General features: G+C 42.2%; 1 protein-coding gene across 1 annotated transcript in view; it reads right to left on the bottom strand.

Annotated features, from left to right (window-relative positions):
* The window catches only part of SFMBT1 (Scm like with four mbt domains 1), a 70,191-nt gene that overhangs the window by 9,302 nt on the left and 36,970 nt on the right, over positions 1–23,919 (bottom strand). The window contains exons 3-16 of the mRNA XM_021534057.3: positions 19,665–19,759; positions 14,941–15,181; positions 14,478–14,566; positions 13,307–13,553; positions 12,794–12,891; positions 11,921–12,022; positions 10,921–11,071; positions 9,011–9,093; positions 6,981–7,107; positions 6,192–6,305; positions 4,786–4,828; positions 3,838–3,902; positions 2,265–2,404; positions 294–403 (exon numbers count right to left, since the gene is read on the bottom strand). Coding sequence (XP_021389732.1) covers positions 294–403; positions 2,265–2,404; positions 3,838–3,902; positions 4,786–4,828; positions 6,192–6,305; positions 6,981–7,107; positions 9,011–9,093; positions 10,921–11,071; positions 11,921–12,022; positions 12,794–12,891; positions 13,307–13,553; positions 14,478–14,566; positions 14,941–15,181; positions 19,665–19,759 — 1,705 coding nt within the window. The remainder of the gene's footprint in view (positions 1–293; positions 404–2,264; positions 2,405–3,837; positions 3,903–4,785; positions 4,829–6,191; positions 6,306–6,980; positions 7,108–9,010; positions 9,094–10,920; positions 11,072–11,920; positions 12,023–12,793; positions 12,892–13,306; positions 13,554–14,477; positions 14,567–14,940; positions 15,182–19,664; positions 19,760–23,919) is intronic.

Below are 23,919 nucleotides of genomic sequence, written 5' to 3'. Positions count from 1 at the left end.
ATAATCTTAAACCTCACCCACCGGTCTGTCAGTACAATGTTGTACCAGTGCCACACCAGTCTCTAGCTGCTCACATACCTGTAGCAGAGTATACTGCCTAATTATGGAGCATTAAAATCACATGCACTCCACCAGAACTCATAAAGAAATTTATAAAGAATTCAACACTTAATGGCTGTTGGCATCTTGATATGTTCTAAGTGATTTTTCCTTCCCTGAAACGTAAGCTAAAGCACAGCCTGCAGAGAACAGCTACTGGGACTGATGAGCCAGGGAACAGGGGAAGAATTTACTTGGCTTTTAGGGTCTCTCCATGGCCATGCCAGGCAGCCTCTTCATCCAGCTGCAGCTCTCGCAGGACACGGCTGGGTTTGTAGGCGGCGTTGATCAATAAAGTGAGAACCTACAGTGCGGGAGGGAAGAGCAGAAAACATGTGTAAGTTATTTGTACAATAAATCTGTTTTAAAGTGTCAGGGCAGAATAGGAAATTACTCCTATTCACTCCTAACTAGCATCAAAGCACTCATTCACAGCAGGATTACAGACACCTCCTGACAGTGCCAAAACGAACACTGAGACCAGCCGACACTTTGGGCCTTCCCAGCCCTCAGAATTTGTCTGCAGAGTCACGAGTGTATCCAGCAATTTCCAAGTCATTGCCCTTGAATTACACATCACTAAACTAATGCCTGGGGCTAAGAACTCCCAAACTTGCATAACCTTGGCTAAATCCGAGCGATTATCTTAAAGATTGTACATCATGTGAAGATGTGCCAAAAAGCACTGCAGGATTTTGCTGCCTGCTAACCTACTGCTAACAACAAAACCATAGTGCAGAATCCTAAACTCTCATCTGTTTTGCTTCCAAGAACCAAGATAAGGTCTGTATTTTAATAAAATGATAATTTTTTGAGTACTGTAAAGTAACTTGGAAGTTGTGAATAACCTGAAGCTAGTGGGGGATAGTACGAAGTGTGCACTGTAATTGTACTTTTAATTCTATGTGCTTATTCCAAATCATTCCCAACTGGGTGCATAACAACCTTGACATTACAAATTTGCAGTTTTATTGCTACTAATGCAACAGTCCAGAAATCAAAGGAAAGTATGAAATATAATGCAAGCACCAAACTCTCTCTAGGATTCCTACAGTAAGACTCACAACTGAAATGAATACAACTGAGCATACTGGCTGAACTTTCAGCACCACTCAGCACCTGCACATCAGCAGGATTTGTGCACACTTTCTGCTTTCAGGCAATGAAGTAGAATAAACCTTCAAGATTAAATGAAGCTGCCACAGAATCTCACATTTGCTCTTTTGCCGTTCTTACAATAAAGTACTCAAACAGGCAGGAGGGAGAGGGTACTTTTCTGCATGCCAAAATGGACTTTCTTCAATAGTCTGCTTGATTCTTGACAACCAGACTCTTGTTTTGCAGCATATCTGCAGAAAGTCTTTCTTAAGGTCTCTCCCAGTTAAGATACTTGGAGGGAAAGTAAAAATGCCAGGTATGTTGAGCCAATTCTTAAATATAAAGTGATCATTTAATGACAGCTCAAGTGTGCATATCCAGTTAGTTATGTCTTGGGAAATTTCCAGCCTCTCAGGTCAGATAATAACCACCTCATGATCTTTTTTGAAATTTAAGAAAAATAATTATTACATTAAAGTATCTGTAAATTTGCTGTGAAACACACCTTCTGGAGAAGAAGCTCTCTGGCATTAAAGAATGGCCTCCTCCTCCCCCAGTTACATAAAGAAGCCAAACTATAATTTCACCTGATCTATGCAAATTATATCTAACTTAAAAAGCAGACATAACTATTTTCATTTCCCAATTACTGAATGTAGTTTGCCATTTTGACTAAGCAAATCTGTATTTCGTCTGTTTTACCATCAACAGTGCAAACCATAAAGGAATTTTGGGATTATCTCCAGCTAAATTCTGTTAATTAAAATGGAAACATTTATTACAGCTATAAAAAGATATTAACTCATTTGATTGTGGTAATTACAGGTTATACTGCTTTAACAGAAAATAAAATTTAGCAGTAGAAGGCTGAGTGTTATTTAGATAAATGAGAGGCTTTTACTCTTATCAGCCATTCATAAAACCATTCATGATTTATACTTTATTATATGCAAAAAGACACACTTTTACTTATCATCAGCTTAAATTTCTGAATTACCATCTGTAACTTGAGAGATACTCTGGTGTTTAAGATACACTGCTTTTTGCAGTGTGTCCATCCAGCTCACCTCCTTCAGCACCAGAACACAGTTCCCAGGTCCCACGGACTGGGGGAGCTCTGCAATCCTGCCTTTGTTCAGGTAAGGCCCTGAGAAGCACCGGTGGTTGAAGTAGATCTTTGGGCAGCAGTACTTGCCATTAATTACCACTGAGAAGTGAGAAATGGGAAAACAAACAATTAAATCACAGGCTGCAAATGCCCCAGGAAAGAATCTCGCAGTACGAAACAGTTTATCTGCTGGAAAAAAAAGGAGGGGAAAAAGGCTTGAGTGACAGGGATTTGAGGTAGTTTCTGTGTCACGTTTGCAATGGCAACATTAGTTATTCCACGTTGTCAAAACACTTTTCATACTTCACACCCGTGCTTGCAAATTGTCAAGCTGCAGTAAATAAAGATGGTCATGTATCAGAAAAGAAACATTCCCTCCTGGCTAGTCTGCTGCCTCATGGTATCATTCCAGTAAAAACAACAAAGACAAAGACAATCCCAGCTTTTTGGTAGCAGAAGCAGCTCCTACACAGCAATTACAGATATATTTTCCAGTAAATTTTCTCTCCCCCAAGCTTCTGCTACCAGAGAATCTGGCAGTTATTCTCCACTGTTTAGCTCAAACTGAAGAATCACATTCTTTTGCATTTTTAGTTTCATTTCCTTTGATTAACAAACAAAAAATGCAGCAACTGATAAACTGACCTTTGATGAAGTGATATCAAGCTCTCTGAATCTATTTAATGGTTCAGCATTGCTCAACATTCAAGTATTAATATATATTGCAATACATTTATGTACAAAACCAATATTGTTTTACCCAGCAGCATTGTAGTTTTTCTTGACTGAGCAACACTACCACTTAAAGACCTTAAATTCAGCAGTTGAAAACTGGCAGATAAATAAATGAAGTCAAATTTACATTATGACTCTATTAAAAGCCAATTAAAATTATAAACAAGGACACATAATTTTTGTCTTGCTTTCAGTGAAGCTTCAGATGTGCACTTCACTGTACAGAAAACAGCAGAGGAGGAGGCACTGTGTTGCCAAATGGATGGATCTGTATGACTTCCACCAGCAGATGTACTTATTCATCACATTCCTTCTTGCAACAGTTGAGAAAATTATTAGATTTTGCCATCTGGCACACAAAGCAGTTTGCTGTTTGAATTGGTTCTGTCACCATGATGAAGTTAACAAAAAAACCAGAGAGATCTGCTTCCCAAAGCAAGAATCCAACAATTCTGAGCACAGATACAGCACACCTGCTTCTCCCACATTATCAAACTGAACAGGTGACAATAGAAGGTGACCTGCATGGTCACAGTACATATTCAGTTTCACACATCCTCTGCTGGAGGTGTAATGTTCTGGCATAAGAATCTGATTTCCAGGCTTAATGCATGTATGAAATGCAGAACACAAGTAACTGCAAGTTTTTGTTTGTTTCATTAATTTTTGAAGTTCAACAAATCATCAAGGGATGAAAATCTCCAAACCCTTTCCTCCTCTTCCCTCCCCTAACAGGACTGAGCAGGTGAACTCTCACAGGATATTGCCTTTGTTAGTCTGGCCTCTGTGATCAATACCTGAGTCAGAAGAGTTCAGTTCCTGGTTCTTTAGTCCATCATGAACTGTCCTTGAAGATAAAATTCTGAAATTGAAAGAAGGAGGTTGGGGAAACAGATAGTCATGACAGTCACCTCTCTGTTACTAAAACACCTTAACACGTATTTTCCTCAGCTCCAGCCTTATTAACCTGCTTTTTATACCTCCCCTGTTTCACAATAACATGCAGAAACTACCAAATTCCATTTGGAAAGGACTTCTGTCCTGCTACAGCGAGCAGCAATCCTTCCTTGCTTGAAGTCCATGGGCCACCACGGTGACAGACACCTCCCAAAGCTACCACAGGAGTTTATGTCCCCTGGCTCTTTTAACTTCACATTTCCCAGCACAAGGCAGTGTAGCCTCACCTTTATGCATTCTGAAAAAGCTAGGTTTTAAACAAAATGCAACCAAAATTACTCCAGTACCCTGGTAAGGATCCCAACTGCAAAACATGGGGGAACAGTCTGCTCAGTATTTTAGGAGCAATGCAAACACTGGCAGGGCTACTGACAGCTCTGGTGTTTGTAAAGCTGTAAGAGTCAATAAAGCCAACTGTGAGCATTCCATGGAGCATTTCTGAGCAGGCTCACAAGACTGAGTTCCACATGCATGACACAGAGTTTCTAGACTAATTGTAGATATTAGAAGAACTCTTCTTTTTGCCTGCTTTGGGCTAAATTTCATCTGGGAAGGAACAATTACAAAAAACCAAATTCCAGGCTTTCTATCTCCTCCTACTGTAGTGCAAGTGTTCTTTTTGAACATCGGCACAATCTATCAGCATAAACACAAATGGACTGTGGAATCTCTCAACCCTCAGTACAGCACTTTTGAAAATCTACATCTTCCCTAACAGCATATTTTACAATTGAAAAATAAAGAGAAAAAACTCAACAAAAAATAAGAGCAAATAACCTGTTACTTACTGTTTCTCTGGTTGAACTACTGCAATTTTTTTCTGCTTGTTTACTGAAAGAAAAAAAGAGCAAAATATGAAAGACAAATAAATGAAGCATCTAGAACAAACTGGATTCATTTCTTGAAGTTATACAGCAAAAGGAATCTATGTTCCCATCACTGCAGTGTCAGACAACTGACCCAGCTGCATGAGAGGTACACTGGCCCAAGTAATTTGAAGAGAATCAGAAGGTTTATTCCAACTTGTCTTAAAAATTCTTTAAATCAAGCATGCATATGCCCAGTTTTCTGTGAACTCTAACCTTCTGTGCCTCTTTATTTGCATCAGAGCCCCATAACCACCTGTACTCCCAGTCAAAAAAGGAATGACATGCTTTCTTTTGCAGCACCCAAAGGTAATATGCTCTTCAGCCCAATGTGCCACTTTACTGGCACGGTAACTTCAGCACTTTAACTCTGAAGTGGGATGAAATCAGCTGGTTAGGAACACCAGTGACTTAAGCCAATTGCTATGCAGGAAAACACTATTCTAATCAAGTCAGTCATTTAGGTGATGGGTCCACTTGCTTATTCTGGCTTTCACAACCAGGCAGTAAAATAAAACAAGGTAATGCAACATTATGCCTCTTCAGCAATTTCAGGCTTTGACCCCAACAAAGTTCTGAATTTTTTTTTTTTTCAAATAATCTTTTACCTAATTAGGATCCCCCCTTCTTCCTCATCTCTCCTTGGCAGTGCAAGCAGATTAATTTCTCTTGTTTTGACTTGCAGAAAATGACAGCTCATTTCAATCTAAAAATTTTCTTATCTTACTTAATGAACACTGAAGAAATTCTTCAGTTTCTCCAACCCCGATTAAACTTTAACAAACATGTCTCACTAACCAGTTGAGAGAAAACACCGCCTTACTCTACCTACTAATGTAGTTAAAAAAGTAGGGTTTACTCTTCAGCACTTTATCATTAAGGATCATCACCACCTGACCCGCTGAGAAAATCAATCCCCTTTATTTTGACTCCAAATATGCACACAATCCACCCTATTTTGTTGTGGAATTAACTTTGCACAAGTGCATATTTAAAATCAGTATCAGGGTCAGACACGTGGCAAGAACAGCTCAGACAGAAGTAAATGCAGAGCAAGGGGGATGCTCACACACAGGCAGGACTTCTTTGTTATGGTCAATGGATTGTCCCCACAGCGTGCAGGGGCCTCAAGCCAACACTGAGGGGTTTGAAGTTGTACGGCTTCCAACCGGCCCCAACAGCCAGGGGAACAGTTGTGCAACACACAGATCCTCTGTGCATGATGAATGTCTCCAAACTCAGCGATGCCAGCAGTAATTCTGCAGTAATTTGCTGTGGCAGGTCTCACCAGCTCTAAGCCAACATTGCAAACAGAAGAGAACTGGTACCTATTGCTTTGCGAGGAGGCCTGAGCTGATATCCATTCGTCTCACACCAACCCACTGGAAATATATTCATGGATTCCACACTCACTATACACTCAGGGACGGGTTTCTTGGAGCCTGTTCAGTTTCGAAAAGGAAAAATTGAAACAAGTCATAAACCCCCTAATTTGGTTAACATTTACTGCACGTTTGTTAGTGAAGCTGCTTTGATTTATGGTGTATCTGGAACACAATAACAATCATTTATTTATCCCCTTTTACTGACCAGATTCTTTCCTGACCTCATTTACTTCCTCCTAAAGGCTGGAGATGGGAATTTTCTTTCCGCAGTTTAGCAGAGATGCACAGTGCATAGTAAGTGCATGCTGATGTACTTCCAATCAAGAAATGGGATTATAATGGAGAACAGCTGACACAGGCTTATTCTATCTTAATGAAGAAACTTTCCTTCCCAGGTCTGGCCAAGGCTTGCTCAGAATGCAAGTCACTCATCTGTGAAACTGTCACAAGGCCCCTGCTTTCCACAAGGCCCCGCTCAGCACTTTGCACAGCGCATGAGCCCAGCACTGACACTGCAATGCACAAATGCCATCTTTGGCTCAAATAAGCAGTTCCAGCCAAGGCAAACTCGAAACAGACAATGCAAGTGGGTTTTGACTATGATTTCATTGAGGAAACAGCGCAGCTGCCATATTCCACACATAGTGAGTTTTCTTCTCAAGTCTGGGGGATGGCTCTACAAGCAAGTGTAGTGATGGGCAAGCACTCCTCTCTTCCCCCAAAAGAGCTTACCCTCCAGCTGAAGCCAGAGGTATGAATCTCTTAACTTGGTGACCGTAGCAATGCAAACTTCTTCAGGATCAACTGGGTTCACAGCCTCCAGTTTCATGTTCTCTTTGAATCCATGGTCAGAAGTCAACTAGGAAAAAGCCAGAACACATCAGTAAGACACCAGCTGTGTATCCAGGATAGGATATGAATATCCATGAACAGCAGCAACACAAAACCCTCAGTGCCTGCATAACACAGAAAGATACTCAACACTGGCAGAGGAGATTTCAGATATTAGCACACTGTAAACAAGTAAGATATATCAGGAACTACAACAAATTTAAGTTAAAGAAGGCTCTACAGACAGACCTAGCAAAGAATGTATCTGTCCTCAAAAAATAAGGATGCTCAGGCTCACTGAAAAGATTGAGTGTATTCTCAGCAATCAGAAATTCTCTGCTGCTTGCCACCTGAGTGATAAGTCTGACAAATAGTCTGACCAGGTTCTCTATTCTATCATGTTAACTTGAAAATCCACTTTACGTATGCAAATAACATTCCTGCCTCATCTGAGTTCTGGCAGGCAGAATAGGAAGCTTTCTTTTAATTTTACGTTTTTTGGCTAAGAAGGGTCATACTTGATTCACCAGTATGGTTTGCATTTATATAAAAAAAAATCCCTAAAACATAAGAATAGGTATTTATCTGTCTCTGGAGCTCTTGAATTAAAGATAAGAAGTACCAGCCAGCCAGAGGACTCTTCTTCCCAGAGCCACTCTGCAATGTAATTACAGGATCAATACATCATGAATTCTGGAACTAGCCTACAGTGATCAACTCTTCTCAGAAAAGGGATAATAAATTCAGTGACCTGTTCTAAGATGCCACTGTTTACAAGAGAGAACAAGGGCAACAAGAATTCATAGCCAGCAACACTCTCTTCAAAAGCTGGTAATTATTCATTCTAATTTCTCCCCCTAAGCACTGCAATAGCCCAAGTATGGTAAATGGAACTGGAAGGCAGGTGTTAATAATATCCTTTCCTGCTTTGACAAGGTATTGTGCTTTGGGGGACAGCAATACTATCACTGAACCAACAAAGCCCAAAATCTTGCACGTCCTTCAGGCACTGGTTAATGTAAAATGATTATTTGGTAATAATCTAAGATGACTTTGTATTGATTAATACAATTGAAATAATTTTTCAATCTGAAAGGATGGAAGATTGAAAGAGTACCCTCACTAAATGAAAATAAGGTCTATTAAAAGGCCCTGTTTCCACAGTTACAGGAGTGCCAATGATTGATGCTGTTCTATGTCTCTTCCACGGACTCTTACACATCTCAATTTCACAACACAAACATTTACTTTCAGTCTGCTTTATCACAACTGAAACATTTGGTCCACTGCTTCCCTATCTAGGAAGCTGGCATGCAGCTACTTCAGTGCACTCTCATTTATACTCTCTTATCTCTTCTGCTTCCTGAATTATCACAGGTAAGGTGCTAAGGTGCTCAAATGTGTCCAGAGGAGGGCAACAAAGCTGGTGAAAGGGCTGGAAGGAATGCCCTGCGAGGAACAGCTCAGGACTCTGGGTTTGTCCAGTTTGGAGAAAAGGAGGATGAGGAGTGACCTCACTGCTCCCTGCAGCTCCCCGAGGAGGGGATGTGGAGAGGGGAGTGCTGATCCCCGGGGACAGGATGTGTGGGAATGGTTCTGAGCCGTGTCAGGGCAGGTTCAGACTGGACACCAGGCAGCACCTCTTTCCTGAGAGGGTGGTCAAACACTGCAACAGGCTTCCCAGAGAGGGGCTCAAAGCTCCACTCCTGACAGTGTTTGGACAACACCCTGAACAATGTTTTAATTTTTGCTTAGCCCAGAAGAGGGTCAGGCATTGGATGGGATAATTGATCATTGCAAGTCCTTTCCAGCTCAAGTATTCTATTCTACTTGGAAAGGCAATTAAAGTAAGAAACAAAAAAAGTTTTTCTCCCTGGAATCAGGGGTGTCACTGAGGCAGCAGAGGAAATTTTCCTGCAGGAGAGCCTTACCAAAGGGAAGCAGCTCTGGGGAGCTGCCTCGGCACCGCATTGTTTGAGGTAGTCAGCCCAGTCAAAGTCCTGCCCAGGGTAACCTAGGACAGCAAAGAGCCAAGGGTTAGAGCTTTGCAGCCAAGACTCATTTCAAACCCACCTGACACACAGAGACTGAGATCTGCTTGGGTCACTCAGGTTTGTGAGCTGACTTAGGGCTTCAGGGAGCCATGTGAGGTCAGACCACTCCAACCTCAATCATCAATCTGCCAAGCAGACAAGGGCAGCAACTGAAACTTGGGAAAGCAGTTTCATCCCTAACAGTTTCACCCATCTTAAACAGTTTCACAGAGTACAGATGAAATTCAGGAAAAATTTCTGCAACTGCTGTTGTGTCAGCTCTGAAATTATTTTTTTAAAACAGAGCACTCAAAACGTGCACAATATCAACATGCTGTTCTCTCAAAGATATGTTAAATACTAAGTCATTAAAGGGAGCAGAAAGATGTGCCAAGAGCCTCATCAAGTCTGATAACAGCTGTAGATCTGCACACGTCTGAAGGGAAGTGTCTTAACAAGGACTCCATCAGGAGACAGAGAATCTTTCCAAGAAAAATTATATTCTTCTTGGGGGAAATACTTGGCTTGTGATCTAAAAAAAGCAAGTAACTGAAGGGAATGGGGCCCAAAAGTGTGCTGCCAGTCAGTTTGAGGCTGGCAGTAAATTAGCAAGGACACAAGTGCTGCAGTTATTCCACTCCCCTTAAAGGAACACCTGTGACAACAGTTTAAGAAATCAAACAAAATTTTTAATCCAGTGTAAGAATATAGTATTAACATGACAATCTAAAATTGTAGGGAGCCAAAGTTTCCCCCTGAGCCTCCTTTTCTCCAGGCACCCTCTGCTCCTCACAGGACTCGGGATCCAGACCCTTTTCCAGCTCTATTCCCTTCCCTGGACATGCTCCAGTTCCTCAATGTCTGTCTTGATGTGAGAGGCCCAAAACTGAAGCCAGGGTTTGAGGAGTGACCTCACCAGTCCAACCTAACTTATTCTGTGACTCTTCTCCTCAGAAAGGGCTGAACCACAGAAAGACTTAATGATTCATTTTCTCAGTTTTACCAGTGCCAGTAGGGCTCTCGAGACCTCACACAGTTCAGAATGTCCACCATGTCCAGGGGAGGGAGAACAGAAACTTAAAATCTTTGTCAGCTCCAGTCACATGCCTATAGTGTGAGATTTCACTTTTCAAATGCAAAATTCTAGGAAATGCTGGTCAGGCAGAGCCATTTTTCACACTTTATCCAAGAAAAGCCAGGAGACAAACATCCTACAGTCTCTGCTCCTCTGATGTAAGGAGCAGCTAAAACAAAACATTCTGAATTGTGAGGTGGCAAGTAAGAGAGCAGAAGATGAGGTTTTACAGTACCATGGACATTTCTAGTTTGAGGAAATGAATAAATATTTCAGCAGTGCAGGAACACTACGCTATTCCCTTATGTCCTGAAGCAATGTTTCAACAATCTGCAACAGTGCCTGATAGGCCATTGGTAAAAAAAAATAGTTCATTAACTTCTCAGTGATAAGATAGCCTAAAAATGTTATAAAATATTGGATAACAATGTTCCATTCTGACCAGAAGCAAAAATCCAATGCAAAGACTACAGGCTTCTGATACCATGTTAATTAAAGTCTGAAATCAACATTTCTTTCAGGCCTGGAACACTCACTGCATCCATTCCAGCGTTCAGGTTGTTATGCATGACATCCTGAGCCTCCCTCATCCTCCCAAACCCACGCTCGTGCTTGGGAAACCTCAGCTCCCCTAACTCAAACCTCCTGATCTGCAGGGCTGGATCTTTCCTGCACTGCTTTGTGCCATTGCTTTGGCCAGGTGCTGAGCAGGGGAGAGCAGGAGGAGCCATACCTGGGGGTGGGCTGAGGTGCAGCCCGTTCTTCAGGCTCCACTGCACCGGGAAGATGCCGGCGCTGTTGACGTGACAAACGTAGCGCTGGCTGCTCGCGCGCTCGGCTCTCAAGTCATCCATTTCTATCAGGAAATATTTGTCATTGTACACCTGCAGTCAGCCAAAAGAGAACCACGGGCTCTTGTGAGATGCATGTTCTGATAACTTTATTAAACAGTAGCATTGACTGATGGAAACTCTTTACCTTGAAATACTGGGAGCATTATGAAAAAATAAAATTAAAAGAATCTTTGGGATTCATAAACTAGCGGACTCATCTGCATTATCCAGAAACTTAGCGAATATAAATAATAAAACTTAATGTCTGAGCACTTAAAAGATAAGGGAACCTAGTGCTTTAGGGAATTTTCTCATGAAAAATGCACAGAAATTACCATCTGTGGTCTTCCCACTATTCTATAACAAACTGCTTATTTCAACAAGGCTGAACTGCATCCCAGGATGGACTGTCACAAATAATACCACTACTCTCCTGAAGAAAATCAAAGCAGGACAAGCAAATAGCAAAAAAAGTAACCCCTGATCATGTTGGAGAGTTTTCATTTCAACTTTCAAACCCCTCATTTGGAAATCAGGCCATCTAAATGTCATGTGTACACAGTAATGACATAACCTTCACAAAATCAAAACCCCAAAAAACTATCTCCAGGTGGATATTCAGATTGTGAGGGTATCTACCCAATTTTAAAAATCTGGCTTTAACAATTGTCATAATTTGATCTTTTGAGCTTGTATCTTTATAGAATGTTTCCCCTCCATTGAAATCCAATGGCTTCACCACCAGCAGCTGTTTCTGTCCCCTGAGGGAGACAAAACACTTTACTTGGAAACTAACACAAGATTTTAAGATAACCAGTTAATGAGAATTCCCTGAGCACTTAAGAACAGAAGCAGCAGTAGAACTGAATCTCAGCAGGACTGGTTTAAGAACTCTGGTACCTTGAGAACTGTAGCAGGAGAGATAACAAAGGGAGCCATTGGGTCCACAGCTTCCAGCTTCATGCCTTCAGAGAACGAGTGCACTCCAATCACAGGTTTATCCTGGAAAATGATGTGTTGCTCTAATTACCTGCCCTCCTTCATCAAAAAAGAGATGTACCTCATATAAATCGACTGAAGAGGATGAGTTTTTATGGAGTTTTTATCAGCTCATCCCAAGAAATCAACATGTCCCAGTACCAGCAACTTCTCTAAATGAAAAGGCCGACAATGCCCCCTGAGACTGACAGTTTTTGATGAGATGTAGGAAATTTGAGTCTCTGTAATTTCCTCCTCTGCCATTCTCCACACAGAAGCAAGATTTGGTAATACCGAGTGGTCTAGTAAGTCAATAGAAATAAATATTTGACGTTTTTCCCTGTAACCTTTAGCACTCCTCATGAACTAAATGAGAACTATACAGGCCTCCATTTGCAGGCTAACAGAAACCTGCGGAACAGGGCTCCTGCTCCAGAATTATTCATATCTCTGTACATGACCCAACAAATTCAAGAGCAACAGCACCTCTACTTCTACTTATGGGTCCAAACAAAGCTGAGAAAAATGGACTAAGAACCTGAAGGACTAAAACATGTGAATCATGACAACTAATGGCTCACGTAACTGTGATGGGTGCATTGTCTAACTTACCGAGAATTGATACCAGTATGATTATTTTTCCTTATAATTACATTTCTAAACCAGAGAGAGAAAGGGAATACATTTAAAAACCCAACAAAACAAAACAAGGGAAGAATTTTGAGTGACTGACTTCCCCGAATCATTGCTCAGGAGTATAGCATTTCTATGGTATCATCCACAGAATTAAACTACCTTAAAAAGATCTGTAGGAACAGTGGACTCCTCCTCCTCCTCTTTCACCTTCTTCAGGATCTCTTGCCAATCTGCTTCACTCCTCAAGGACCTAATGGCTTGAGGAAAAAGAGAGGGAAAGAGTGAGTGGTCATTTTTTTTCTTCTTTTCTCTCAGAACACATAGCAATAGAGTTTGATTTGTGCCCCTCCAAACTGCCAAATTCTTTATCCCAAGGTTTCCCTTCATCAGGAAACATGTTACATCACTCTCCAGCTCACAAGCCATCCCTTCCTTACTTCTTTCCTTTGTCCACACAGGAGGAAAGTTTTGACAGGCAAAAGCATTTAGAACACGTGGGTGAAAAGTCTTGTAGGATTATTTGTGCCTTTGCCTGTATTTTATTAGGTACAGGACTTGTCAGATCCCATGGATTATGTGACCACCACATGCACCCAGAAGGACAATTCAGAGCACTAAAGCAGCAGCCTCTACCCTCTGATCACCACGTACAAAAGCTGTGTTTTCAAGTACCTAAAGGTGGTTGCAGGCTGTACCCATGCTGAGCTGCCCAACCCACTTGGTGAAGGAAAGGGTCCAAATAGAAGAGCCACTGGTCAAACTTGTCCAAATCCTCCAGGCCTTCATATCGCAACTTGAGCCTCCCACCAACATTTTCTACCACGTTGACGATCCAGGCCTCCAGGGAATCCCGGATGTTTTGCAGTTCCAGTCGGGAGCCGGGTGCGATGAGATCCAATGGATTTTTTCCTCTGTGAAGCTACAAAAAGAATACAACTTATTCTGTACAACAGAACAAAACAAATGCCATACTTCCACCTCCTTACACACATTCTGTCTGCATAAATAAAGTATGAACACAGGGGCACAGAAATCCATGTCCCTTCCTAACACAAGTCAGAAGTGACAATGCTCAGAATTGCTGGTGTTGGTGTCAGAGCTTCTGCACTGCCTGTAGATACAGTCACACATTTCACTGAAGTCCTCATTATCATTTTCAGAGACATTATCATTTATACATTCCAGGTTTGAAGGAAACATGAATAACCTCTTTCTAAAACTGAGTCATCCAGCATACAAAGATGACTAGACAGAAACATACAGACAGAACTGTTAGCTGTAATGAAGGTGTCACAGGCATTTTCCAAAAACCATTATGTTCTGTACTTTAAAACCAGACACTGATATAAGGTGCAGATATTGTTTTAAGTGCAGAGCAGGGGATAAAAAATTTGGTTCTTCACTAGCAAAAGATGTAATTAAGTGAAACAATAATGTGACCATTAGTAGAAGAATTCCAAAACAAAACAATTCAAAGTGAAAGGAGTCAATTGAGAAACGAGACAACATGAAAGCCAGATAAATAAAGCATTATTTTCTTAGAGCTGTATGGAGGAGGAAGAGAATAGGAAGAAGACTGAAACCTTAGGGAGTTGAAAAAGGTCTTTCTTTTGCCAGGATTAATGAACAAACCAAACCTGCAGCAACAGATATGTTTCAGGACAACACCATAAAAATTAAATACTGTAAATAGGAAACACTAGAGAGTGGAACTCTAGGGTCAACAGCATATTACAATGCCCCCTGAACTTAAAAAGGGAATTGAACTGACAATTCAAATAAGGTCCCTTTAATGATGAAGGGCAAAGCCAAACCCCACTATGCAGCCCCTTGCAGCACTTACCCCTTCCAGCAGGTTAGCAGGGGCACTGCAGGCCCCCTTGAGCACCCTCTGAAGGAACTCCTCCTGGTCAGGTATCTTGTCCTTGATACCTAAGCAAACAGTGAAAGAGAAAGACTATGATTTTTCCTGCCAGATAAAGATTATTCAGACACAAGATGTTACCACAATCTTGTGTTGCCTAATTCAAGAGCATCTACCACACACTGGTAACAACTGAAAACAAAGAAACAACAACAACAATAACAACAAACTTCAAGAAAATGTCAAAGCAGTGGATTTTGTGGTGATGATTAAGATAACCACAAGCCTCTGTCATGGGATTTCAGGAAAACACAGCAGATAACCTCAGTTTGTTCCCTCAGCAACAGCACCTGCACACCACAGCAGCTACACAGGCTGCCTGCCCGGCTGACACAGGACAAGAGCACCTCGGTGTGTCCCCTGTGTGTCACAGAGCTGGTACCTTCAGGCACTTTGAGAATCTTCTTGTTCTGCTGGCACCAGCCGATGGGGTGCAGGTCGGCAGTCAGGATGTCACACCAGAAGTCGGCCTTGCGGTCCTCGCCGTAGCCGTCGTAGCGCAGCAGCAGCAGCTGCCCGCACGTGGTGATGATGGTGGCAACCCAGTAGGTGTTCTGGTCAGACTTGACAGCCACTTCCAGCTTCATGCCAGGGGCAAAACCGTTCTGCAAACTTGTATCCACCTGAAGAGGAAGAAGATCATCACATCCAAGCACCTCTCAGAAAGTTTGCTGAATAACAGAGGGAACAATTTAGACAAGTTCATTAGCAAAAAAATTCAAGCCAAATGCCACCCAGTCTCTTCAGAGAAACAGTTTTATCACATTATGGGACCCAAACTGGAATGCACATAGAATCATCATCCATGACTCTTATTTGCATTTAAGAGTATCTTTTCAAGCTTAAAGCAAGACTGTGTCATTAATTTTCTGCCCTGGACAATACCTTCCCCCATCACTGAAAGGCTTTCCCATTCAGCTGGGCTGGCAACCTGAGCAAAACTAAAGGTCAAATTCAACACCACAACTTTGACTTGTTAAATAGTGTCACTCAAGGTCTTTGGACAAAAAGCCCATTGAAAGTTCATAAGCTTGCCTTAGGTAACAGTATCTGTCTCTTCCACCATGTTCATCTAAGAAGTCACAAACCTGCACAAAGTGCAGAATAAGGATTTTTAACCTCTCTATGCAAGAACCTCAATAATTCTGTATGCAGCACTATTACATAAACTGCATGGAACATAATCAGTCTGTATTCTTCATGCTTTGACAACAATAAAGCACCAGACATTGGGAGTGTTCTGTTTTTATGTTGGTGTGCTGTGTGCAGGTGACAACCTGCACAGGACTGAGACACTGAAATAGGAGACTTAAAAGAGAAGGCAACACCTTAAGTTTCTCATACTCCTAACTTGTCCTAACTCAAGCAATCCCAAAAGAGCAGATGGACCCTGTTTTGCTCTTGCTATAGAATGTTCTGATCTATGCTTAATTCTAAGACCTCAGTCCTAATTAAAACTCTGACATGTCAATTCCCCATTCTCAGTTGACTGTAACTCATGTTTTCTTTTTTGTTTAAGATGTCCCAAGCTCTACTTCCTCTATTAACCTACTACAAGAAAGGCCTTCAGTAGGATGCAGATGGAGCAGATATTTTCTGGGGTATTTATTCCCAGTTCTGTGCTGACAGTTCAGTAACTGCCATGGCTATTATAGTCTCATCAGTCAGCACATACTGGTTTGCTAAAAATAAAACTAAGAGAACTACACCAGAAAGAAAAGCATATGCCTGAGCTAACTGTTCATATCCTTTGGGTTAATACCCTTCATTTAGAGAAATCTCCTCTTAAAAACCTAGTCAGCAGGACCCAATACCTGCAGGCATTTTGAAGTGGTATTATAGAGGGCGTCTCTTTAAAGAGACAGTTGTCTTGCTGAAGAGATATTCCCAAAAACTTCATGTTCTGATTCCTGAGAGAAAAGCCTCGACCTCAACACAGCATTTGAAGAACTGGGGAATCTGTGCTGCTTCCTAGAGCCGATCTTTCAACAGAGGCTCAGGCAGGGAGAGCAGGTGTCAGCAAAGCCAGGAGCAGCAGGAGGAGCTCCCCGCAGGCCGTGCCTTTCCCGGAGCTGCCCGCGCCCTCTCCCGGCAGCGCCGCCGGGCCGGGCCGGGGAATCCCAGCAAACTCCTCCAGAGCCTCCCGGCTCAGCCTGGCCAGGATGGGCACCCTCCAGAGCATCTCCCCTTGGAGCAGCAGGCCCGAGAGTGCAGCTGAGCTGTGACTCCAGCCCCCGTGTCCCCTTCCCATCAGGAGCTGTCCCCAGGTTGCCCCGCGGCACAAGCCAGAACCAGGGATGCAGCTCAGTTCAGGGGGAGATAATGATAAGGAATAGACAAAAAGGATTAAGAGCAGGAAAGAACACACTGCAATAAATGTATTCAGATGATGCTGAACACCAACTTGTTTTTCATGGTCACACATGTGGTTGTAAAGGGTAGAAGGGAATTGAAAAAGAGCATTTGGTTCTACAGGAAGTGTATTTAGACTTGGAGGGGGATAACAACACTGGCATTCATTACAGCTCCAGGTTTTTGGTAAGTTCCTTTTCCTGCTATATTTTATGCCAAACAGTCATTTTGATCTTGATATTGTTTAATTTTTAAAATGCTAAGAAATTAAACATTAGAACACAATCTGAGAAGTAGCTTAAATTCTCCAATGCATCTTACTCATAGCAAGGCAAAACGTTCAGAATTAATATAAGCATACAAATATAGAAAGTCACCTCTCCTATAAGCTTTGCTAACACAGGCTGTGTAATCATGGATTACATTTCCTTAACCTGACCATGTATTCTCCTACAACATGAATTAGGTATTTCTCACCCACAACTCACAATGGGAGGGAGCTCACTACTCCAGTATTTAAAAAGAACCAAACTAAAACCATACAGCTCCATTTAAAAATACATTTATATTAATTATTTTATCATATGTGTTCATTTGCTCTTGTATTAATACTATCCTTCAGCTCAGAATTTTCCACTCTTTTTTGAGAGTAAAGCATGCTAGCTTTCCTGATGGTGGATTATAAAAATATGTCGTTCCTAAAATCAAGAAACTGGGACCATGGATTTAAGCTGGAGGGAATACAATCAGCAGCACAGCCACACCAGTGCCTGCCTGCTCTCCACTGACAAGCACTCACCTGATGTACCCTGGAATCACACTAAGCTCGTCTCAGTGCTGGCACAAAGACAGGCTGTCACTCTCCACTGGGAGGCAGTGAGGCTCTCTACTCCACCTTTTCCAACACATTATCTTCCAAAGGACCACAGAAACCCCCAGCATGTGACTTGCACTCCTGCACTTCAATTAACAGCAAGACTATGACATAAATTTTCTCCTCCCTCTGCCTGTCAATTCAGCATCAGCAATAAAGAATTTTATGCTAAGCTTATTACAGAGAACATCAACACTGGTCTCTGGACAAATTCTAAGGAGCTCTGGTAGAAAACGCCCAATAGTTCCATTCTGAAGGTGCAGGCATCTATTTCCACACTCACTGATGACCTCCTTGCAGAGGTCCAGGCCCCCCAAGCCCCCAGGGCAGTGGGACAAAGGAGCCGGGCTTTGCCCACACGTCCTCACCAAACCACTCTCCATCACAATGTCACCTCACCAGCAACACTGCATGTGCTCCTCACAGGCAGGGATTAATAACAATACAAAACATGGAGGTTTTTAAAAACCTAATTGTATTTTTATCAACCATGGCCACAGCCAGACCTCAGACTTGACATAGCTGAGCTGGTGCAGGTGCAGTGAGTTTTTCAAAGTGTGTCTTCTGCTAGTTAACAAAATCCAGCTACAACATTAATTCAGTTGGTCACTGCTGTAGAGATGGCATTACAATTAATTATATAGTGTCCAAGCTCTGATAGCAGGCCTCTTTAACAGATCCAGTGTGTTAAACCACACCAGAAGAGACAGACCATTCCCTGTATTACTGCAAAATGCCATTGCTCTGGTTCTATGTGAGCTGCATGGACACCACCACTCTAAGCTGGCTTTAGCTACAGCCTCAGTACACCCAGGAAAAATAAAGCAAGCACAGTCCCCTTCCCTTCAGAAATTAGATACCTGAATTTTCACTTTGAACAAAAAACTTACAATTACATCCCAGTGTTCTAACAGCCTCTGTGAAGGCTGTATTTTCTGTGCATCTTTACTACTAACACAACTGACATATTTTAACAGATTATTTAATAGTCTTCATTTCTCCAGGCTACCCTTGGACTCAAAATGCTTCATGATCAGTCACAGATCTCAGGCTGTATTCCTGCTGATTTAAGTTTCCTCATACTGAAAGTCATGGTGTTGGACCCAAAAGCCTGAGCACCACAGGGTGTCTTCCAAGCAATATGTTACACACAGTCACCAGTCTGGAAAGTGCTTTAATTGTTGGAAGAGAACCAACAGGTTTGGACACCAGCTCTGTACAGCTCACCTTCACTGAGAACAAGAAGGCAGATTTCACATTCAGATCTCCCCCAACGGGACAGTGCTCTCCAGGACTTTACCAGCAAACATTTAAGATGTCCAAGGGCAAAGACAAGGGCTTATCAAGACTTCATCCTATTAATTAAGCCTGTGATCAACAATTATCCTAATCAGTTTTCTAACTACTACAGTCAGGTGTTTGGCAGAGCTGTTATTTTCTCCTTGCCTCCTTGAGATCTGCCATTAAAGCCTTCTTTAATAGCATATTTGAATTCTGCTGTTCAAGAACTATTCTGCCACCAGCTTTTTAAAGCTACTCCTCCATAACAGTTGTCAGGAGCAATCACCAAAAGAAGAAAGAGACTGGATATTTTGAGCTTCTTAAAAAAAAAAAATCAAGCTTATCTTCTGGTGCAGAAAAGACCTTAACTCCTTAGATTTCAGCACTTGTGGGTGGGGGTTACCCTGTGTTACATACAGGAACAAAGACAAGAAATAGTAATAAAAAGGTTAAATTCTGCATTTCTCTATTAAAAACCCATGATTCTAGTTAATCTTCCAAATTTGAGAGCAGTAATTCATTCAAAGAAACCCTAAACACTTAGTATATCAAAGAAACAATTCAGGAGATGCTAAGCACACACATGCTCCCTTACTCACATGTTTAAAAGATCCATGGGGGGCTGCAGTTGCTCCTGTGTCTTCTAGATACTCATCCCAGTTGAATTCCATTTCTTCCACACTGGAACCAGCATCTGGAAGAGAAGCCAAACACTTCTAATTCAGTAGCTTTAGGCTACTACAAACCACAGCAAAACCCACTTTGATTCCAAAAGACCAAGTACACAAGTGTGCAGTAAACACATTTCAAGAAATGGACAACACTACTTGGCCTTTCCTTACTTGTGAACAGCACTTAATTAGCTGGACTTGGTCAGGAAAACAGTGAAATCCTGAGGATTTTGGTTCAGCACAAATTTGCTTACAATTTGTGAGAGGGAAATGTAGGCAGAAGAGTCTGTATTTTTATCAAAAAATATGAGAGACTCAGAACTCCAGGCAAACTGGACTGTTGATGTTTTAAATTAAAAACCACCCAGGAAAGAGCAGTACCACTAAGAGATTTGAAAAGAAAGTCTAAAAAATCTTTTGAAATATGACTCTGCTCTTTTTAAAGTTAGATATTAGGCATTTAGCTGTTCCAAAACACCAAAAGCAAAGAGAGGGATTCAGAGTAGTTCTAAAGAAAACAACTTGAGACCTAACTGAAATAAAGTCTGCTCAACTTGGTCACTTTAAAAGCCCAGCTCATAAGGTGTAACAGCTTCTGTAGACCAAGAAAACCTCATTATGGGATGCATTTAAAGCATAAATGTGCTAAAACCACTCAAACCACAGTTCAAAGCACACTCAGGCTGTTAGGGAAGCAAGCACCTGTAACAAGCCACACTAGAGATTAGTCAAATTTTCAATTATTATTGTCAAGCCTGTACCCCAGCCCTGGTCTCCCTTTCAGTTCTGGCTTGGCCCCTCCCTGCTGCTCTCCTATTCCCATTTTCTCCAACATGTACCCACTTTGCTAGAAAGACACCAAGCCAGCAGAGGGTGGATTTCAGGTCCCTTATTTAGCTGAGCAAGCCACATGACACTTTTCCTGCAGGACACAGTGGGATGGCCAGTGAGGGTCCCAGCCCATGTAAGCAGTGTTTTTAACCTCAACACACGAGGTTCAGGCTCAGCAGCAAAATGGGGAGGCAGTGACAGCACACAAGAGCAGAGCTTTCATTTTCATTTTCAGGCTCGATTCCACCATCTGCCCCATAGTTGTCTGTGAATGAACAACAGAGCTTTTCCCCTCTCAGGACCAGGAAACCTGATGCCTTGTTTATATTTGAAAACAGAGAAATCTCTGTGTATCACAAGCCCAAGGAGAGCTCAGCAAAGGTTACAGGACCACGGGCATTTCCTACACCCGGTGCCTTTCTCACTGATCTTTCCAGCAGCAGTCGTTCAAGTAGGAAACATTACACATAAAAAAATTGAATTAATTACCACCACGTGTCCTTATCAGACCCCTGGACAGGCTAAGAAGCTAAGAAAGCTCTGGGACAATTCCCAGTCCTCCAACAGAAAGGAGCAAATATTTGTCTAAAAGTCTGAGATACATTAAATAGACTAAAAACCTACAAGTCTTGCATTTAATAGTTTAGTTTTACCTTCAGACTGATGGTTAAGCTCATCTTTGACTTTTCATTGTGACTCTAGGAGTTATCAATTCCCAAAACTTAAAAATGTATGTTCAGTTAGCTGTTGTTTGCTGATGACATTATCTATTTTCAAAAAGACTCTTATCTCTCCAGAACCCAACTTTGTCTGTTTTCAACCAACAACAGCTGGTTATTTTGGCCTTTCATAAGCCCCAGAGCTCAAAAGATTCAGAGCTTGAATATCACCATCACTTTTAAGGGACAATTTTTAATTTAATGAAAAAATTATCTGGAGAAATAAATAAGGAATTTTATTTAAAATTTTTTTGAGGGAATAAAAGGTTAAGACACAGACCACAGTTGTTTGCAAATTAGGGTGGAGCCGATCAAAGCTTCGGCTGCAAGCCATTCTAAGAAAAACATTTTCATTGCAAAATGTTGTTAAAATAGGTTAAGATTTCTCAACTCATTTAAATAGCATTTTAGTTTTATATGACCATAAAAACACTGAAGTTCAGAGCTCCAGAATCAAAAGGGAACAAACACCAGCTCTGGTCAGTCAGACCTAGGAGTGAACTCTAACTTTCCTCCCACCCAAAGAAAACCATCTCACCCTTCCAACCAAAAACCCCCGTGCAGCAAGAAGCCCCCAAAGCCGCTTTGTTCTGCGTGGGGTGCCGGGGGGAGCGGGGCGGGGCGGGCCGAGGCTCCGGGGGCAGCGGCTCCCGGGAATGCCGCAGGGAGCCGGGAGCGCCCCGGCCCCGCGCCCGTTATCACCAGATAACTGCCGCAGGGCCGCTTAAGCTCCTTCCATGAGGCACAGGTCACTTCACACACTGAAAGGGTCAATTAGTAACTTCTGTTGCCACTTAATTGCTACAAGGAGCTCCCGGGAACGCCGCTTCCCCCGCCGGCAGCCGCGGTAAAGCCGACCCGCCGCGGCCCCGTGTACCGCGGGCTCTGCCCGGGCCGGGCTCCGCCAGAGCGGCTCGCCTTGCTCTGCGCTGCACAGCGCCCGGCACAGCCCAGAGCTCACTCACAAACCCGTTCTTCACAGGAACAACAAATAAAACCCCCCACTAAAACAAAACAAACCAAACAAACTCAAAAAACCAAAACCACCCTCGCCCCCCGCCAAAAAAAAGCATAAACCCAACAAAAATAACAACGAAACGCAAATCCCTATCCAACACTCATGGCAAATTTAATACTCTGACTATTTTCTTTTAGGGAGTTTCCTTCAGTCAGAGGGATTTTTAAAAACTTCTGCAAAAAGCACGCAGAACTTTTTCTGTTCATTCGTTCACAAAAGCTGAACTCGGCTTGTGTTCACATTTCACCTCTCACTCCAGCACTGAGCACAGAGCTGCGGAATTTTCCTCCCTTCTGGAGGCTGACCCAGCTGAGGTTTGTGCTCAGCCATGGTTTGAACCATCCGTGTGCTGCTTCTGCCAAACCTGCCACAGCACCCCAGGTTATTTAGCACAGCTCCTTCTGGAACAGGAAACGCTCACAGACTAAAGCTCCAAGCAAAAATGCTGTATGAGGATGCACAGTGACAGCAGTAAATTATCTTTTTAATTGTGGCATGTGGTAGGACTACATAAACAAATAAAACCCCCTGAATTAAGTCTCTCTTTTCTGACATCTGAATGCAGAAGCACTCCAAAGGTGCAGCAAAGGACCATCTCTCTGGTGAGGCTTTCAGAGTCAGAATCCAATCACTTTACTGGTTTTATTGGCAGGACAGTGGCAGCAGAGCAGGCCCTGCTTAAATCAAGCCTTTGAACTGTTCTGCTGGAGTTTTTTGAAGACCCCATTGCACAGCTCCATCCTCACAGGTTAGCAGATCCCTGGAGACCCAGGACCAGTTTGATGAAGCCACATTCCTGAGGGGCCACAACTCTGCATTAATCACCCTGACCAGTCTGAGTTCAGAACGTTCAATAAAACCTCACACATTTACAGCAGAGGTTCTTGCTACTGTGAGAAAACTTGCAAATCAGTGTGACAGATCACAACAAGCAAAACCATATATAATGCATTTGATTCCAAAGCATAATTTATTCCTCTTATTTTGCGTGGGTATACATATTTATGCTCTTTCTCCCCATATCCTTAATTGCTACAAGTCCTAAATAAATTCAGATTTCTACTATGTGGAGACTTACTTCTCTGTATTAGACAGCACATCAGCCCAGAGGCAAAGCACAACTTTGGCAAAGGCAGGGGAAGGATCCTGACACAATTCCCATCTCTCTGGCATTGCCATGCAACCAGTTTGAGTCAGAAGAACTTTCAAATCAAGCTAACATTTTCATATGTAAAATCTGAGAAGTGTCCTACAGAGGTTCTGTAGAGAATATTCATCCACTTTGGAGGTGAGAAAATTCTCTGTATAAATATCAGCAGTTTCCCAGGCAGGTGCATCACTTCCCATTTGTCCCTATTTCTACTGGCCTTAGTGGGAACACTCACTCTTTCTGAATTTTATCACAAATTATATCCTGCAGCTCACTGATACATACAGGTAGAGAAAGAATAAGGAATTATACCATTTGGACTGGAGAATGTAGTGAAATATTAAGGAAGTTAGCCCTTTAAAAATATCTGAAATGGAAACAGTCTACACTAGGCTGTTCTCATCTTTGGATTTGAGCTAAATTCTCACTGCAAATAATTTTCATGCATTTTTAATGTGATTGAGT

This window comes from Lonchura striata, chromosome 12 (genome assembly GCF_046129695.1).
Source record: "Lonchura striata isolate bLonStr1 chromosome 12, bLonStr1.mat, whole genome shotgun sequence".
Taxonomy (NCBI): Eukaryota; Metazoa; Chordata; class Aves; order Passeriformes; family Estrildidae; genus Lonchura; species Lonchura striata.
Note: the sequence above shows the minus strand (reverse complement) of the source record. Positions and strands in the feature narration are given on the sequence as shown.